This window comes from Paralichthys olivaceus, chromosome 2 (genome assembly GCF_024713975.1).
Source record: "Paralichthys olivaceus isolate ysfri-2021 chromosome 2, ASM2471397v2, whole genome shotgun sequence".
In the NCBI taxonomy this organism is placed as follows: domain Eukaryota; kingdom Metazoa; phylum Chordata; class Actinopteri; order Pleuronectiformes; family Paralichthyidae; genus Paralichthys; species Paralichthys olivaceus.
Genome location: NC_091094.1, coordinates 1718450 through 1738653, shown reverse-complemented (window position 1 = coordinate 1738653; position 20204 = coordinate 1718450). Strand labels below are relative to the sequence as shown.

Sequence of the window (20204 nt, the reverse complement as noted above, 5' to 3'; positions counted from 1 at the left end):
TTTGTCCAGCGGCAGTAACCATATTTGGTGGATGGGTGGAGCCTGACTGAGAGCTCGAGGCCAATGCACGCCCACCTACACCTGCCACCTGCACCCATTGGACGGTACTAGCTGTCAGTCACATTGTATCAACCCCCCCCCCCCAATACACACAGTGCTTTGTGATCTATTTGACTCTAAATGATCGACTCTTGAAGACGACTTGAAACTATTGATTGAGACTTTATTTTCTCTGATTATCGGATTATTTCTTTCAGGGCAGAAAAGTGTTGCATTGTGTTTTCACTCCTGTCCATTTGCTTTCATTTTTTTTGTGATTTTAGCTCAATTAAAAACTACTGAGTGATTTATAGAGAATAATTCATGGATGTGACTTATTTAGAGGACCGGGTTTATTCGTGTCTGTGATTTGGTGCAGCTTGATTTAATGTAAAAGACGGAGGAATGAGCTCAGAGGGACATTCTAGTGACTAATACAACTTTATTTTACCATGAAACCTTCTCGAGTCCTTTTTGTCGTCGTTACTTTTTGTCATCACCCGTCACAACTCTATCTTCCTGCCCTCCTCCCCGCTCCCCTCCGTGTCAACAGTCTTCATTATGAGGAGCATTCCAGGCTCCGGGCCCCGGGGTTGTAGCTCTGTGTCTGGCCCCTCATTACACCGTCGCTGCAGAGAGAGAACGCAGCTGATGTGACAGCTGCCATTGTTAGCGGAGCTACACGGGGCCGCTCGCTCCGTGACTGCTCCGGCTCGCTCAGTCGTTTACCTGCTGTTCAGCTGATCATGTGAGATCTAATCACACACATGAGTTTGATTCTAATCGTCTAAATACAAAGATTAATCGCTCAAACTGAGGAATTAATGAGCACGTTTTCCCACATTGAGGCCGAGAGACACACGCATGAGTAGAAAATGTAATAATATTATGTCAGTTTAAAGCCACTGTTTAGTTTATTTGATGGAAGCACTTTGGTCCTGTTTGTCTGGTGCATGAACTATGTTTTAAAATGGGAGTGATTCTTTTTTTTAAAGGAATAAAATTAAAAACTATGATCTAGATCCTTTTAGAATTGAAAACAAACCCCTGTGGAATTTATCTGAATGTGATTAAAATAGAAAATGATTATTTGATCCATTAAATATCACAACAGCAGCGGGAGTCGTTTTTGTGTCTCAGGTGGTAACGAGGCAGTACTTTTTCTTTTTTAGGTCACTGTGACCTTTGACCTTTGTCCACTGACATCTGGTCAGTTCCTTCTTGAGTTGGTTCTTTGTGAGTCACTGCTGTCTTGTCCGATCAGGAGGCCGGACCCCGGGTTTCAGTCAGTGGGAACAACGAGGGAACCGGGAAGAGAAGCCCACTCTGACCAGAGCGTCGTCATCCTGCACGCCAAGGTGGCTCAGAAGTCCTACGGCAACGAGAAGAGGTGATGACATCTCAGTTTGATAAACACTCACTCAAAAAACACGTACAACTGTGGCTACGTTCACACGAATACGTTTTAGTTACAGAGTTGTTCCAGCTCCTGAAACTGAGAAGTTCAGGTTCACGAGAATACTTTGATTCTGCAGGTTCTTCTGTCCTCCGCCCTGTGTTTACATCCGTGGTCATGGATGGAAGGTCATGCAGGATCATCTAAAGGGTGAGGAAACTTCTTTATTTGTCTTCCCTCTGTTCCTCCATCTCATCCTCTTCATCGCTCTGTTGTCATTTCTTCATCCCTCCTCTCTCTCGTTCTCCTGCAGCGGCTGGTTATGGAGACTCTGTGTATCGCATGTGTGGTTACATGTGTCTGGACAACTCCAGTCAGTCTCAGGCCGACACTTTCAAACTGGTCTTCGATGAGCAGCCAGACTCCACGGTTAGATAACTGTGTGTGTGTGTGTGTGTGTGTGTGTGTGTGTGTGTGTGTGTGTGTGTGTGTGTGTGTGTGATTGATGGGATCCTGAACTAAAGACCTGGAGCGACAGACAGCTCGGTGTGTTTGTCCAGACGAGACAATCACGTCCTTAGCGACAGACGACTGTTGACTCAACAAACAGTCGTGTCTGACAGAAAAGCTGCTGCGCTCCTGTAAATACATTGTTTCTCTCTCGCTGACGTCGTCACTGAGAGAGTAGAAACAGACTTCCTGTTTCTCTGTCCAGTCCATCAGAGAAGACTCAAACTCGCCAGACCTCTGACACACACACACACACACACACACACACACACACACACACACTGACTGACTGACTCCTCTGTCTCTGCAGCAGATGTTTGCCTGCGCCAAGTCGCTGTTCATCTCTGATCAGGACAAGAGGAAACACTTCCGCCTCCTGCTGCGACTCTTCCTGGGCAACAGACAGGAAGTGGGTTCATTCCAGAGCAGACTGATCAAAGTTATCTCCAAACCGTCACAGAAGAGACAGTCCATGAAGAACGTCGACCGTGAGTCACGTTTTTACATCTTTTCCACTTTTCATTCCTCCTCTGGAATCTCCTCGTCTTTCCAATGTATCCTGAGATGTTTGTGTTCTTCCAGTTTCACGTCACGTGTTAGAAACCTCATCAGCACGTCCACTGATCCCAGGTTCAGCTGAACGATTGATAACCGGTTGTGTCCGGTCACAGGGTCAAAACTCTCTCACACACATACACACACACACTCACACACACACACACACACACCCTCTAAAAAGAGACATCATCTTGACAGCCGACATTTCAGATCAGGTGACGTCCGCTCAGGTTTCTGCGTGAGAACATGTCAAATATTACAAATGATGAAAAGCTTAAATAAACAGCTTGTACTGTGTTGTACAGTATGTGTGTGTGTGTGTGTGTGTGTGTGTGCAGAATCCGTTTGGTCACACTACGTCTTTGTGTGTTTTTCAGTGTGTATCTCCTCGTGCTCCAGAGTTGCTTTGTTCAACCGACTGCGCTCTCAGACGGTCAGCACTCGTTACCTCTCAGTGGACAGAGGAGCTTTTGTAGCCAGCGCCAGACAGTGGACAGCCTTCACCATCACCATGGGTAAATCTGTGTGTGTGTGTGTGTGTGTGTGTGTGTGTGTGTCGGTGCATGTTCACAGCTTCCTCGTCACACACTGACTGATGCCTTGTGTACTGTAAAGGTCATATTGTGGTCACTGTTTGACTTTAGATCAAAAACAGAGGCTCAGAGGGGTTTCAAGAAATCCACCTCCACCATATGTGACTGAGCAGGACACAGATTCTGATGAACAGTGGCGTCGCCAGGATTAAATGTTACAGTACGAGACAGAACCGTCGCGTCGAACCTCAGTCTCTACGTGCACACCTACAGCAAGTGAACGAGCATGAACTATAGATTCTGTTCAAGTGTCTGCTGGTCACAGGGATAACCAGCGTCGACACCAGTATCAGTCGGGTTCCCTCCAGTCTGATACCAGCGCCGACACCAGTATCAGTCTGATTCCCTCCGGTCCCCAGACGTCTCCTCAGCTCACGGCCACCCTGCATAAATACAGTCAGTGTGAGGGCGAGTTATTCACCAGTGTTCCACTCACACACGTCTGGAAAAGACGGTCCACAGATCTGCTGTGAGGTTATTTATTTAACACAGTGCCCGGTGTGCACGGACCTCCCACCACCAAAACCTCAACCTCAGTCCTTCACCCCAACACACACACACACACACTCACACTCACACACACACTCACACACTCACTCAAAAGATCAGTCTGTGTTGCAGTGAAAGTTAAATATATTATCCATTAATGTACAGTGCATATGAATATTCATGTGTGTGTGTGTGTGTGTGTGTGTGTGTGTGTGTGTGTGTGTGTGTGTGTGTGTGTGTGTAGTAGAGGACCAAAGTGCTAACCAAGGAGACTTTGTGCTGAGCGAAGGTTTCATCTGTTACGGAGCTGTGGTCCAGTTAGTGTGCACGGAGTCTGGAGTAGCACTGCCACCAATGGTAACACACACGCACACACACACACACACACACACACACACACACACACACACACACACACACACACACACACTGGCAAGTGCACTGATCATATAAAAATGGACGACGTGACAACTCCCAAAAGTGAAGCTTGTATTTCAGGTCGTTCTTATCTCACTGATGTTCATGTTTGGTTTTGATTGGTTTATAAGATGTCAGCGTTCGGATCCAAGATATTTTTGCTTTATTTTTTGAAAAGTGGGAGAAAGTGGAAACGTGTTGTTCGTCTTTATTTACAGTCTGTCGATTTACTACTTTTCATCTTATTCTCCAGTACCTACAAGTATCGGTACGTTCTGCAGTGATACTTTAACACTGCAGGATTTACGCAGTATGTTACCGAGGTTTATCAGATTTGTGATAAAAGTCAAGTTGAGGATGAATAATTGCTGACGATGTCGTGAGGAGAAACCAAAGCGCAGCAGTGATGCTGGGACGTAGAAATATCTTATTTAAAAAACAAGCTCAGTGTTTATAACCACAGGAGAGAGGAGGCGCTGCAGCCGTCTCACCTGATCATGTTTAAATGTTTAAACCTCAGAGTCACGGTACAATCAGCGCTCTGGTTGTCCCGTCTCACAGATGTGTGTGTGCAGGTGTTACATAATCTGATAATCCCTAAAATGCTGTGATTGTTCCTCCCATCATCCAGTTTAAGTTAAACTGAGACGAAGCGCTGAGCAGACCCTTTCTCAGCGCCTCCTAAACTGCTGTCATAACAAGCTCAGCCACAGGCCCGGTGCTGGATGGTGGAGGAGGAGCTGCACACTGCACCTCTGGATGTTTTTACAGTTGAGGCCTATCGCTGCTTCGGTTTGTTTGAAGACAGAGAGCGTGGCGAGCGGCTTGGTTGTGGTCGACCTTCAGGGACTGAGGAGGTGAAGGGAGACGTACAGATGAAAACGTTCAGCTGCATCAGCAGCCGTGAAAAGACTATGAGAACAAAGTGGTTCATGTTCTGTGTGCGGTGCACGGTAGCGTGTGCGGTGCACGGTAGCGTGTGCAGTGCACGTTAGCGTGTGATGGAGCTCGAGGTCTGAAGATACCAGAGGTTTTTCACTGTGCAGCTTTTTAAATCTCTCCACTCTGCAGTTAGAGAGCGTTGTCAGCTGTTCTGTCTCAGCTTTCTGCCGACTGAACACAGATTAACTAGATCTACTGTTTTCAGACGTCAACGACCGACTCTTGATCTGAACTTCTGTTCTTCTTTATGCAAAGTGCAGGCTCGGATTATTTTTGATATAAATTAATTGTTTATCATTATTAATATATTTTAAAAAAGAGATCTAATCTAATGTTCCTGAAATGTTCTGGAGGTTCTGCATGTGAGGACACAAATTGTCGGACGGACGTGAAACTGCAAGAATACAAAAACTATGTAAATCTGTTAATTAAATGTGTTTAAATCAAAATCATTATTATTGGTGTTTCTTTTCATCGTCTTGTTAAAATCCCACCAGGTGATTCGTAAGGTCAACAAGCAACACGCCATCCTCGACGTGGACGAGCCTGTTTCTCAGCTTCACAAGTGCGCCTTCCAGTTCAGAGACGACCCTCAGGCCTACTTGTGTTTATCTAACGACAGCATCATCCAGTACCTGGTGAGACTCCGTCCTTCTCTGTCTCTGTCTCCCTCCATCGGTTCTGTCTCTCCTTCATCCTCTTCTCTCGCTCCAGGCTCCCTCCAGCCTCAGAGACCCCAGCAGAGTGGTGCTGAACGACGGATCCTGTTGGACCATCATCGGAGTGGAGATGGTGGAATTCACCTTTAACGAGGGTCTGGCCTGTGTCCAGACGCCAGTCAGTCCTTTTCCTGTTATCATAGGGTTAGAGGTGAGTCCGATCACACGGGTTCACACACACACACACACGTGCACGCACTGAGAATCGTGAGCTTTAACTCTAAGTAAAACCAAGTTAAAAGATCAATGAGACAAAACCACAGCAGATGTTGACAGTGAAACGAGCAGAGTCACTTACAAGTGAAAACCTTTTTAGGCAAAAGTAACGTCATGACGTCCCTGATCACATGACTTCAGATGATGGGTCATAATTGTCTCTTAGAGAGTTGTTTTGTAGACACACACACTCGGCGAGAACATTTCTCTTCTGTGCCAATATGTCATCAATTCTGTCGACACATCTGAAAATAATAAAGTGTTCTGCCCTCGTGAGCTCAGGCTGTGTTGTTGCTTCGTTCCTGTAGGTGAACGGCGGCGGACACGTTGCCATGATGGAAATCCACGGAGAAAACTTCAGCCCTCATCTCAAAGTCTGGTTTGGCAACAGTGAAGCTGAGACCATGTTCAAGTGAGTTCAGGAAGAAAATAAATAATTCAGGTCGATTCTGATTTGATTGATTTCTCTTAATTGATTTCAATATCAGTTACTGACAACGTCACATGTTGACACGCAACAGATCTGTTCATTTTATTGATGGGCTGTTTCCTGGTTAACAGCAGGTGGAGCCTCGGGGGGATGAAGGACGAATCCTTTATTTATTCTTTTCATTTGATCAGTTTTATTCTTCAGGTGAATGTTTTAAACGTTGCTGGTTTTTAAGTTTTGTTTCAATCATCTTCAATTTTCACACCAGTGGCTCTCATGCAGCTTCACCACAGAGGATCCAGGTTTAAAGCCAAATTAAAGTAATAACATTTCTATGACATTTTTCTTCTACAGACTAAATGTTATGTAACCAGGCAGTTTGAATTCATCTGACCCAGATTCTTCTGTTTCAAAGAGTTTTCTTCTGACTTGAGGTTGAAATCTCTTCACTCAACAAATTCTAATTTTCCACCATTGATTCACACATTCAGGGAATTCATTGAACTTTTGGTCCATTTTTAAACCTGAGCAGCATAAAGGAGTTAATGTTAAACTCATCACTGAGAGACGCTCAGGAAACGATCCTCTTCTCTGACTCCTGTGTGGGATCCTGTAAATTACAGACGGACTCGACAGGAACTGACATTCAGGCGTCTCCTCACAGACTCTCACGTCGAAGCCGCTCCTCTGACGTCAAAATCCACCTCAGATGCCGCAGCTGAGGTGCTGAGACATCAGGGTCTCTGGCCGAGAGGTTCAGTAAATACACCTCCCATCAGCAGCAGCTCGGCAGCGTGGAGGAGAGTTATGTTTGTTTAACAGCCAACCACACTGAGCTGTTTGTACGAGAGGCTGCAGCCAATTAGGAACTCGATCCCTCGCTGGCGTGCAAAGAGGACGTGTGTGAATGAAACACCTTATGAGAGTGCGTTCCAAATATCTGCTGCTCGCTAGAATTTCATATCAGCTCGTGTTTAGTCTGACGCGTAATCATATAATCATCTACTTATGTACAGTTTCCTCGGTGGTTTCTATATTTATTTTCCTCTGTCTTCTTCTTTTACTCTAATCTGTTTTGAAAAGTGCTGAATGGATAAAAAGTTTGCATGTCTTTTTCTTAAATTTTAAACCTGTATTATTTCTTTTGCGACCACTTGGGGGCAGCACAGAAAGTATAAACATTACATATTGTGGCTAATGTCGCATATTCCTGCGTCCTGCAGAAACAAGCCCCACGGTCACTGAGGGTTGTTCGTGATGAGTCTAGTTCCAGTGTTGTCTCTATTTTGGTCTCCACCACGTCCTCATGGAGACACTTGATTCTGTAGCTGCTCAAGTCTGAGTCAGTCTCAGCTGTCAATCATGACGTCTCAGCTGTCAATCATGAGTCAGTCTCAGCTGTCAATCATGACGTCTCAGCCTGTTTTTATATCATCAACTAACTGATTAAAATCAAACTTGAAACTTGAACAAACATCAGTGAGATTAGAACGAGCACGAACATGTACGTGCACTTTGATTTTTTAGTTTGGTCCATGTCCCATCTGCTGACGTGGAGGGGGCGGGTTAGTGAACTATGCTGCTGCCAGCCACCAGGGGGCGATCCAGGTGTTTTGGCTTCACTGTGTCGTCTAGAGCCATTAATGTGTTTGTATAAATATATATATATGTAAGTGTTGTGATAGTTACCATGGATTCCCTGTCAGTAAAGTTTTAGGTCTAAACAGTAGAATCAGGATTAAGAGTTCTTCAGAGTCACATGATTAAAAGTCGATGACGTCACTTTCTTTCTCTTCTCAGGTCGCCCAAATCTCTGCTCTGTGTCGTCCCTGACGTCTCTGTGTTCAGCGACGGGTGGCGCTCTCTGCGTCGGGTCATCACCGTCCCTCTGTCTCTCATCCGATTGGACGGCCTGATTTATCGCACCTCATTCAGTTTCACCTACACCCCCGAGCTCCAGCCGCCTTCCTCTGTCCGAGGAGCGGGAGGAGGGGGAGGGAAGAGGGACGGAGGGATGGACGAGGGACAGGAGGACGACGTCCTGCTGGAGACCATCCACCAGGAGTTCACCAGAGCCAATTTCCACCTCTTCATGTCAAGTTGACTTCATAATCAGGTGCCGATCGCAGCAGGACACCGATTATCACATTTCAGATCAAGACTCTGAACCTGACTGACTGAAAATTTCATCTGAGTCAACACACGAAAACATCCGTCAACATTAAATCCAGGTCACTCCATCAAATTATTGAGTTTAATCACAGGTTCAGTCTGTAACTGAATGAAATGTTTATTATACGTCAGACCTGTGTTATATCTGTATCCGTGTGTTCTTACTTTATATTTTCAAACCTGCAGAAATCTGTTGTTTTAATCAAGATAACGCTGCGTTTCACTTGGTCGCCTGTTGGTGGCGTCATGTCCTCTTTGTGCACGAGTCTGGATCTGAAGTTTTCAGAGAAACACGAGTTTAACGTGACGCTGCTTTATTCACTGGTTTAACTGGTTAAATTTACAAACGTGTTTTTCTCTGTTTCACTTTTTCATCCAGACTAAAACTGTCTCACTTCCAGACTCAGGAAATACAGGGACAGCAGGTTGTAAAGGTGTTGACTCACGAGTATTAAGACAGAGCGAGACTCATGAACACACCAGCAGGAATCACATCGGTTCAGACGTTGGTTCTGTGACATCACGGTGACCTTTGAACTCTCATCAGTTCATCTTTGAGCTCAAGTGAACGTTTGTAACAAATTTAAAGAAATTCACAAACAACATGAAAACAGAACGCGTCCGGACACACGTGTTTTTAATCATGGTTATCAAAGTCTCACTGATTCAGGGTCAGTGTGAGAGGTGAAAAAAATGAACTGGAAGTGAACTGTGACCTGACCGAAAGAAAAGAGCGAGAGAGAGAGAGAGAGAGCGGGTGGATGTTTTTGTCTGGAGATCGAACACACGAGCTGAGAGTGACGTGTTGTGAGAGAAAGCAGCAGTGAAACAGCGTCTGCTTTGACGAGGAAGCTGAGGCCTGTGTGTGTGTGTGTGTGTGTGTGTCAGCTGTAATCACTGATTCACACACTGTTACTGTAACGTTCATATTCCTGAGCTCAATTTAGACAAAATGATAAAAACTATAAGTTAATCTAATTATAAAAGTGTCGATGAGATGATGCTGCAGGAAAATCTGAACTCTTAAAGGAACTGAACTCTTTCATCTCGATAACTTTAACAAGTGTTTTAACTTTGCAGAACTTTAACATTTCACTAATAAAACGTGAAAACACTAAAACTAGAGGAACGAAACTGAGAAAACATCCAAACGTCTCTTTTATCCCAGAGATACTGACCCGAAAAAGCCGCCTCATTTTATTTCGCTTCGTCTCTAAAACACGTTAAATAAACGACGACTGAAAAGAAATTCTTAATAATTTTTTCCGCTACTTCCTCAGTCTGTGTCCTTCGTCCCTGAAATCTCTCCTGGTCCTCGTAACGTTAATCCAATTAATGTTAGAGTCTGGCAGCAGCAACAACTTTGTTCCTGCTGCACGTTTGATCTGTGGGACTTAAGTGAGGATTCATTAAGTGTGTGGTCCGACCAGAACCAGAGAACTCTTTTGTTCCAAACTAGTGAAGCCGGGTCTGATCACAGAGGCGTGAGCAGACCTCCCACGTGGCTCCGGACTGAAGCTGGATTCCTTTCTGTTTTCATCCTCACATAGTTTTCACTCTTTTTTTTTTTTACGTCAGCTGCTTCCAGAGCCGTCACCGCATCAGTCAGACTTTATCGGTTCAACACTTTTCATACAGACACAACGTCACAGCTCTCGTTCATCTCAGCGTCCATCACACATGTTGGTTTGACCATTTGTCTCAATAACCTCTGTTACTTTTATTTAGGTTCAACTTTCATTCTGCGTCTCACACGATATGTTTTTTAGTTACTTGTTCTGAAGCTATTTGGCCCAAGACACATTTCCCCACGAGGACGTAGATTTGATTTTAATTTGAAGATAATAGAAACAATAATATAAAGAACTCACACAGAAGAAAGTTCATCATAAAGTTTAAAAACGCTTAAAAATACAAAGAAGAATAAAATGTCTCAGCTAAAATCTGAACTTGTAATTTAGAGACTAAAGAATTTAGTCTCACATGCGTACGTCCTGTCGTCATCACCTACGTGGGCGTCGTCTACCTGTACTGGACTCTGATTGGTTTGTAGTCTGACGTGGGCGTGCGTCAGGTGGGGGGGTAGTGTCTCTGAATGGAGGACATGAATGTAAATGGGTGTTTCTCAGAGGACTGATATCTACGAGTGTGTGTGATTTGGTGAATGATTCGGTGGGGTTGGATATGAGCTCTGGATATATTATATTTTATTATATTATATTATATTTTTATTTGTTTCCTGTCGTTCGCGAATTGGATCAGATTTGACTTCTCTTGGTCGTGGATCCGGCCGAACGTCCACCAGGCTGCAAGTCGACTCTCACCTTCCCTCCACACCTCACGTGTCTTATAGTCTGAAGGGAACAGAGCGGCATGGTTCTCTCTTCCTGTGCTCGTTCTCTCTTCCTCTCCTCCTCCTCCTCCTCTTCCTCATCATTAACAAGACAAACATGTGTGAGAGCGGAGGAAGGAGACCCTGCCGTCTCCGGGCTCCTAATCTCTATCATGTGGGAGAAGCTTCAAACTGAGAGATCCACGTGGCCTAAACACTGACGTCCGCCACGTTTTCCCTCCGTCCGGATGAATGAGAGGCCGAATGAAAAGAGCCATTCTTCAGTTTCCCTTCTATAGGAACACACCTTCATTCTTCACTCAGGCCCCTCACCTCCTCCACTCTCTGTGCTATAAGCTCATTTCTGCTGTTTAACTTCACAGTGAATGAAAGTCTGTCTTCACCTCCTGAAGTTTTTTAGTCTTTAAGTCAAATAAAAACATTAGAGTTTTATGAAAAGCACATTTGAACAGTGCTGATGTTAAGATTCTGAGACATGGTTTGTCTTTTCATATTTGATCTGCAGACTAATGGACAGAGATTCAAATCTGCATATCCCATTTCCAAGGGCTCCTTCAGATTCCAGCGGTGAATGTTTCCTTCCATCGCCAAACAACGCTGGTTCAACGGTGAGAAGATAAACTGCAACTCAAGACTCATTTCAGTTCAGCCGCCATGTGCACGATGATCGTATCTATTCACAGATGTGAGTGGGTTTTTTTGAGCAGAAGAGCTTCAGCTTATTTTACGAGTATTTGTTTGTTGCCATCACTCGCTCCCTGACGGCTGTGGAGGATCTCCCGACGACCTGTTAGCATCGATCGACAATTAAGCTCAAATGGCGCCGTTATCGTCAGCGTCTGAGGAGTGGAGCCTGTTTTCATATCATCAATCAACTCATTAAAACCAAACTGATCAGAGACACTTGAACATGGAGGTGCAGTTACTGCAGACAGCCACCAGGGTGGCAGTTGTGGTGTTTTGGCTTCGCTGTTGGGAGCCGCCATGTCGTCCACGTTGATTGACGTTCCTGACGTGGACTCAAGCTTGTGACTGTTTCTTTGCTTCTAATGAACGGAGGTCATTTTATTTTACTTCTCATTGAGTTGAGGCGTCACGTTCACTGTGGGGGGGGGGGGGGGGTTAACGAACAACATGTGGCAGCTCTGGTGTGACGTTGAAGTTTCATTGATATATAACCTTTAATATAGAGAAAAGGTTAAAGGTCGAATTATCTGAGATTCTTTTAGGTTCAAAATAATGTGTTGTGTGTTTGATGGATGAGAAGAGGAGACACGTCCTTGTTCTGTTTGAGGGTCATGGAATTTAGATTAGTGTGTGTGTGTGTGTGTGTGTGAGTGTGTGTGTGTGTGTGTGTGTGTGTGTGTGTGTGTGTTGTTCAGGGGCCCTCCCTCTCCCTGCAGTGTTACCTCTCATATCTTTCACAGTGGTTGCGGGGCCCCTGCCTCTCTTGTGTATTACAGTGGGATAAAGGAGCCCAGTGTCCGACTCTCTGCTTCTCCTCCGTCCTCCTCCTGTACATCATCACCTCGACATCACTGTGATGGACAGACGGCCGGGGGACGAAAGAGAAAACACCAGAAAATGCAGAGAGGCGAAAAAGGAGAGGACCAGAAGAGAGACGGAGGGAAACAGGGATCTCGGGTTTAGATGAAAAGATTTGGTCAGAAAGAAGCGAAGAGGCAGAGATTGTCAACAGATGAAGACTTCATGAATGAATAAACATAGTGAGGAGACGCTCTGACTGTTGGACACTATGGTCCTCAGAGGAGACGACTCATCAGTGGACGCCTCCTGTCGCTCACAGCTGTTCAGCGGCCCGGCGCTGACGGGAGCTGTCGCTGAGGAATCCTCCCGTCAGAGCTGCTGGAGAAAAATGAGCAGAATGCTAATTGTCAGAAGCTAACGGAGCATGGGAACTATGAGAGGAATGATAATGATGGTTAATAGAGATTACGTCCAGGTGGCAGCGGCGGTCGTGTCCTGAGACGACGCAGGATCCTGAGAAGACGAGAAGAACTTCAGCTGATCAAAGCACCGGCTCTTTGTCTGTGAAGTCATCCTGTGATCCGCTGAATGGAGCTCAGTCCAGAGCTGCTTTTCTTCTAAACTCTTCTCCTGCTGAGAGAAATCAACTCAACGTCTTTGCACAACACGTTGAACATTTACAATCAGTCACGTTGACACACGACTCCGACACTTTGTGTCCTTCACTCACGAAGTGACAGGATCATAAAATCCTCCTCCAGCTCCGTTTGATCTCCTCTGAGAAATATCAGAACCAGAAGAAGAGTCAGACGCAGCCTCGATGTGTTTCTGCTCATGAAAAAACACAGAATACAAACTTGGCTGAAAAAAAACTTTAAATGATTTAGGAAGTTTTTTTTTAACTCTTAATCTTATTATGTGAATATCACATAACTATTATCATTATTCTATAATTATTTATTACTCTCTCTCTCTCTCTCTCTCTCTCTCTCTCTCTCTCTCTCACTGGTTTAACTGGAAACTCTAAATTGTCCGTAGGCGTGATTTCCCAAGAATGAAGTTATAATTGAGAATATACTTGTTATGACATAATAAATGATAAGTGATAAATACTATAATGGAGAACCTGTGCTACACGAGGACGCGACAGGAACTCGTCGACAGGAACTCGTCGACAGGAACCCGTAAACAGCTTCCTCCTGACGAAACCTCTGATATCAACTAAAGTTAACGTGATGATGTAAAAACTTGAATTAAATGAGTCGTTCGGACTCAGACAGAAGCTGATGATTCTCTTCATCTGGTCAAACTCAACATCCAACACAAGCAAGTTCAGTCCTGACAGGAACCGATGCAGATGTGCATTCCTGCTGTTCACCGCCATGTGTGTGTGTGTACGTGCACTTACAGTATCTGTGTGTGTGTGTTGAGGAAGTTACCCCAGATACCCAGACGGCCCAGGGTCACATGTAGAGCAAGATGTTGAGCAGAAAGAATTTACGAGTCTCCGCAGACATGAAACGCTTCGTATCGTGGTGTGAAAAGTGTTTTACGAGCTCCCTGCGAAAATCGTCCATCATCATCGTCCGAGTGGAACAAGTCTGAAACAGTCCACGCTCTCAAAATCACCAGGTTGTGGAAATAACCGCGGAGGTGCGTTACCCGGCAGGTTGTCGACGGTTAGACGTCGTTGTGCTGTTGAATGATGGTTCTGGGGTTTTTTTCAGGTCAGCAGGAAACGGCTCAGGCTTTGAGTCTGATTCCATCGGTGTTTTACAACTTGAACTATTTTTGGTTTGTTTTGTATTTTTTAGATATTTTTTGGACATTAAACCTTTTTATGATACGAGTTGAAGCCAGAACTTCAGGTTGGATCTGAACCTGCGGCCGCTAAGGCTCGAGCCTCCGAGCGACTCCTCTTGTTTTGGAGAAGAGAAGAAAAACAGGACATGAATTTGTTGATGGTGTAAAATTCAGTCGAAGGTTTTTACTGTGTGAAATCTCCAGCTCAGTTTCCCTGTGGCTGCGAGACGTCGTCTGGCGAACAGATGTTTCTCAACGGGTCTTCAAGGCATTAATGTGCTGCTAAGTGCTGGTCGTCAACATCTGGGAGGTGGTGGAGGTTACGATGGAGATGTTTTTAACCAGAATGGATTTGGTCTCAAATTGGAATCAATTATCATTTTAAAGGAAATTAAATTAAGTTAACGACCTTTGACCTGATGCAAAAAATATTAGTTGATGAAATAATTCTCAATTAAAACATGAAACCAGATATGGACAGAATCAATCAGATAAGAGAGAGTTGTTCCCTGAGAGAGAGAGAGAGACAGAGTGAGTGCTGTTCATAATAATTCTATATTGTGAAAATAAAGTTTAAATTCCCATGATCAGTGGGTTTGTTGTGGGGAAGGAGAGATTACAGAGCGGCACAGTGAGAGGAGGAGGAGGAGGAGGTGAAGTGAGGGGGGGGGGGCTCAGCTGGAGGGAGGGGGGGAGGGGAGCAGAGGGGGAGGGTTGAGCAGAGAGAGAGGACTGTCAGGAGGTGCCTGTGTGGAGGGTACCACCTCGACTCAGTTCAAACATGAACAAGGTTGAAATAGTTCAGGATAAACAGCCGATATTCACATTTTAATAAATCTATGAAACATTTAATGTCAAAACTACATTTCAGTTATAAAACTACATTAACTGTAAGTTTCCTTTTTTTATTATGTGAACAGAAAATACGTTTCTCTTGATGAAGAAAGATTTCCACAAACACGTATTCCTTTCACGTTCAGTCTCATGTTTCCGTACATCGACTGTAAACAAAGATGGACGACGTGTCATCACTTCCTGTTCGTGTGCTAACATGAAGCTAAAGTAACGTAAAGATGACAGCTCCCAAAAGACAAGCTGAATGTCTCCATTCTGATGAGTCATCAGTTTGAATTAGTGATGGCAGCTGAGACTGACTCCTGATTGGTCGAGAGCAGGCGAATCGGTGGAACCTCGTTTGTGTTTTCAGTCTCAGTTTTGTGTCACGTCTGCATTCGTTCGGTGTTTGAGTTCAGTAAAAATCTCCCTGGTGCAGAAAGAGCTTGTTGGAGTTGTGGGTAAATTAATGTTGAGTGTGAGTCATGAAGCCGAAACGTTTCTGAGAGTTTCCTTCATGTCGTCCTGGCTCCGACGGAGAGTTTCAGGTGGTCTGTGTTTGTTTGTGGCTTCAAATATTGAAAGTGGCTCAGGCTGATTTATTAAACACAAGCAGACACTTCACAGGGAAAATAATGTGAAACCAGATCAAGATCCACAGCGTCCCTGAGGATTCACGTTATTGATTATTGATTCTGATAAAGTTTCATTCTTTAAGTTTTAACTTCTTTTAAAGTGACGCATTGATCAGCATCAGACAAACTTTACCTAACATCCAGAAAAGATCTGAAAAAACAGAAAGACGTCATAAAGAATCCGTTTATGGAAGAAACTCAAAAAAGAAACTAAAGAGTATAAAACAAACAATTACAGCTGTTGAGGAAATACAGTGAAACGTGTTCAGTTTTGTTTTGCTGTGTAAATCATTGAATGAGATCAGATTCTTCTTTTTCTTTTTCATTCAAGATTTGAGAGTTTGTGCATTTAAAAGAAACAAAAATCTAAATAAATAAATCTTTAGCCGTGTAGAGAAGTTTAAATAAAGATGGACGATGCATCTCTACTTCCTCCAGTTGGACAAAAGTTAAAACATCTCAGATTCCGCTTGTACTCGATTCAGACGCTGTGTCTCTGTCACAGCCTCACGACCGCACTGTCCCGGTAACAACAGTCTGGAACATGAGATCGTCCCTCAAACATCTTTTCCATGAACACGGCAAAGAACCTAAAATGAAACTTTGCCGTCACGCTGTCGTCAGCGTAACAAAGGTTCTGTCCCGTTTTTGATTTCGTCTAAAACACAACAACACAAAGTGCAGCCGAGGAGTCGTCCTCAGAAAACACAGAGAGAAACAGATTTAATGTGTCTGAGATGAGAAGTGACGTGAGACGCTGACAATCCAGATCCACGTCTGTGAAGCTGTCTTCTCCCATAACACACACACACACACACACACACTCATACACACACACACACACACACTCAGCAGGAGACGCGGCTCACATGACCACCTGACGCTGCTCCTCTTGACCGAACTAAAGGGTCAAATAAATTAATGTGACCGAGCTAAAGGGTCAAGATTGGCTGTCTCGTGTGTGTGTGTGTTCCTCTCAGCCCCCCCCCCCTTTTTGTCTCTGATCCTCTGAGCGACTTGTTTCGCTTCGTCTTCACTTGATTTTACTTCCTGTCTTGGTCGCGTTTCTCCTCCTGTGATAGTTTCACCTCTGGCCGACATCTGCAAATCAAAATGGCCGACATGATGTCACCGGAGAGAGAGGGCAGCGTCTGTATCTGAGGAATTCTGGCTTCATTTCTGAACGGTGGGAGGAAGCGGAGACGAGTCGTCCATCTTTGTTTGGGTCGGACCCACGTAAACATAAATCTTTGCACCGTCGTCTCAACTCAAAATCCATAAAAAGACATTTCTACTATTTCAGATCCGTCGTCAGGAGTCGAGTGAAAAAAACAGAAATGATTTTTCTCTGTTTAACAAGTAAATTCAAAATGTTTTCTGGCTCGGATCGATTCCTCATTCAGATTCAATCGTCGTACTTGACTTGAATCTCTTTCCTCAGACGCTCGAGTTTCTCTCATCAACACTCGAACTTTCTGCCTCCGCATCATTTGACGCAGAACAAATAAAAGTGAACTGAACTTAATTAACTTTCCACCATTAAAAACTCTGCTGTTGTTTCTGTCTCTTGTTACCTGATAACACTGGGTTGTGATCCTGTGATGGTCCGACCACCTCCCCTCAGAGGAAATATTTCCTTTTCACAGCGGCTCAGTTCAGGAAGGTCACAGGTTCAATTCCCAGTACCCTCAGAATTAGTTTCTACAAACCAAGACACAGAAACGATATAGAAACAGCAACAAATCTTTTCACGTCTGACAGGAACTCACTGATCACTGAGGTCGTTAAGTCGTGAAACGTGTGATTTCTGTTTCCAGGTCAGAGTTCTGGTGTTTTCCAGATGCTTCAGTGTCTCAGTGGATCTCAGATGGAAGAGATGAAACATGAGTGAAACCAAGTTCGTCTTTTGCTGCGTCTGTGAACGTTAGCTTCAGAACAGTGACTGTGGAGAGATGAACTGAGACGTCAGCGGTTCTCCTGCTCTGCTGGAACAAAAACGTTGATGCGCCACTAAAGAAGATGCTGAATAAATAGATTGGTTCGTTTTGTCAGAATAAACGAAGTTCGCTTCCAAAGAAATTCATCGTTCAAGACATTAAATAGATTTTTTATTTTATCGGTTACATTGAGATCAAGATCTCTTCTCTCGGAGAAAACATGAACAATCAGCAACGAACAATTAAACAAGAGCAACAAACAACACAACACAAATAAATTCATAAAAACACACAATATTCATAAAAAACTTTATGTGGTAAAGATTTAAAATCAGGAGACTGAAGTTTGAGGGAAGTTTCATTTGTTCCGAAGGTTCCAGTTCTGCCCACTGGTCACATGATGAAATGTTCCCTGTTTTATTTTGTGCATTTTAAGTTTTGCTCAAAGTAAAGAAGAAAAGAAACGTTAGCATCACGTGTGTCCGAGCAGCCGTCACGCGTGACTCCAACACTGAGTCCGTGTGAGGTGACGAATGGATCGGATTTCAAAATGTTTCCAAAAATGTTCCGCTCTCTATCGAACTATCACGTTTTCAATCTCAGAGCCAAAGTAAATGTTGGAGATGAAGCGACGTGTTATTCGCTGCTGGCTCCTGCATCAGACAGGAAATGAACTCTGACATTTAAACTAACGAGAGCTCAGCGACAGACGTGAGAGACGGTTTCAGCCGCATCGACTTTGAATCTGAAAATCTGAGGGAGTTGACCTGAAGGTTAAAATCACCAATATTCAAATGTTTTGTGTGAAAATATGAGAATAAAAGAAACCGCAGTTTTTTTATATACGACTAAAATCAATATGTCTCAGTTGTGTTTCGCTGGTGAATCTGTTTTTAATCCGTGTGGTGAAGTTACACAGAAATCTCTCAGTTTAAAGTTGATTTAAAGTTTTTCCGTGTCCTCAGAAAACCTGAGCAGTGTCCTGAAGTCCCCTGAACGTGTCTTCACTGTTCAAAGTGCAAACTAGACGAGGACACATGAGACCGTGCAGCCAGTCGCTGTTTAGATTTAAAGTTCTGCAAACAGTGATCTGGATATTTGGTCGTTTGACTCTGAGGGAAAACAAATCATTTAAACGATGATTCAAACATGTGACTGTTCAGTCACTAAACTCTCCTTCATGCTTCTTTACATATGAAAACAGAAACGTCCGTTTCAAACGACGTAACCTCGCTGCCCACGAACTTCCATGGTTGTTCCACTAGAGGGCGACGCAGAGAGTTTCTGACAACAACAAACATGTTTCAGGTTGTGATGATGTTCCTCCGAAGAAACAGGAAACAACGTCTGATTATCCCGTTAAAATTAAAAATCAGTTTCAAACTAAACTATTGGACTGTTAGAGTGCCCCCGCATGGTTTCTGGTGGTACTGCTCTGTTTTATCCGTAAACAGAAGACGTGCACAAATATGGAGAAAATGAACGCAGACTCCGGACAGACGGCTCCGCCCCTTTACTTCTCCACATCTAAGCGTAAATGATCTTTAACTCAGAACTGTGTAACATCGATAAAGTTTTATTCGTCTCTGAAGAACTTAATCTGAGTGAGTTAAGATCTCAGCGTCTCTGGTCTTGGTTTTTGTTGTTTGAGTCCGAGTGAGCGCTCATGTCATTGACTATAAAGATGGACGACACGATGAAAGTGAGGCCAACACTTGTCATTTGCCCCCTGGTGGCTGGCTGCAGTATCGCTGGCTACAGACAAGAGAACAAGAGTGAAAATTACAGAGTATATACACATAGTATACACCTTTCACTAAAAATACACATAGTGCAGAGGCACAGGATGATTAGGCCAGGATCTAAAACTGTATTTGTACTTCATGTATAAGATATTGAAATAGACTGTTACAAGTATATGGGCAGGTATGTATACAATATTCATATGAGTATAAAAATGGTATCTGCTTTACGTATATAAATAGATTCACCGTAGTATTCTAACAACACCACAGTCTTCTATCGACTGACGTGACTGAAGTTAAACACGTGCACATCCTGCAGGTTTCTTCTCAGGGAACAAAGTTACCAAGCGATGGTGTCGTAGACTCGGTGAACTCCTGCGGACCGAGGTGAGTGAAGCAGGAGGGTTCTTCTTCTGTCTCTGCAAATGAAATGAAACCTTTCTTGAGCAGCAGTTTGTTTTTCTGCTCTCGCTGCAGATATGAGCAGAACCTGCAGGAGACCGAGTCGCTGACAACGCATCAAGTGTTCGAGCGCTGAGGACGTTATGTAACACACCACATATATACCGACGGCTCATATAGATCAACTGGCCTGATGCCTGCTCAGCGAACTGCACGAGTCAGAACAAACCTCAGACTGTTTGTAAAAATAGACGTAGACTCCGAGTTCAGAAAATTAAACCAATAAGTGCCCAAAACCTGCTTTCTGTGTCGTGACCAGCAGGGGGCGAAGTATCATTGTACAGGTTGAGTTTCTTTTGTCTCACATCTGTTTTCTGTACAAATCATTTCTGGAGGTTGGAGTTTGTTTCATTCTCAGTCATGTGGCGCCCCCTGCTGCCTGAAATCTAACATTTCTCTTCACAGCCACAGTCTGGTTTTCTGACCATGTGTGGAGCACATCAGCTTTTCTGTCTGTGGCCACTTT

At 44.0% G+C, this 20204-nt stretch overlaps 1 protein-coding gene across 12 annotated transcripts in view; it reads left to right on the top strand.

The window, feature by feature from the left end:
- rbpjl (recombination signal binding protein for immunoglobulin kappa J region-like) overlaps nt 1-18389 on the top strand; it is a 30125-nt gene extending 11736 nt beyond the window's left edge. For 8 of the 12 annotated variants that reach the window (XM_069515959.1, XM_069515952.1, XM_069515936.1 and 5 more), the window contains 10 exons: nt 1304-1429; nt 1575-1645; nt 1749-1864; nt 2256-2433; nt 2881-3018; nt 3830-3942; nt 5442-5582; nt 5659-5814; nt 6188-6291; nt 8110-10299. In XM_069515959.1, the coding sequence (XP_069372060.1) occupies nt 1304-1429; nt 1575-1645; nt 1749-1864; nt 2256-2433; nt 2881-3018; nt 3830-3942; nt 5442-5582; nt 5659-5814; nt 6188-6291; nt 8110-8413 (1447 nt within the window). In that variant the 3' untranslated portion in view covers nt 8414-10299. Of the gene's footprint in view, nt 1-1303; nt 1430-1574; nt 1646-1748; nt 1865-2255; nt 2434-2880; nt 3019-3829; nt 3943-5441; nt 5583-5658; nt 5815-6187; nt 6292-8109; nt 10300-11339; nt 11443-17411 lie in introns of those variants that run through there. The other 4 variants (XR_011239521.1, XM_069515944.1, XM_069515955.1 and 1 more) reach the window with 4 other exon arrangements.
- Nucleotides 18390-20204: the final 1815 nt, after the last annotated feature.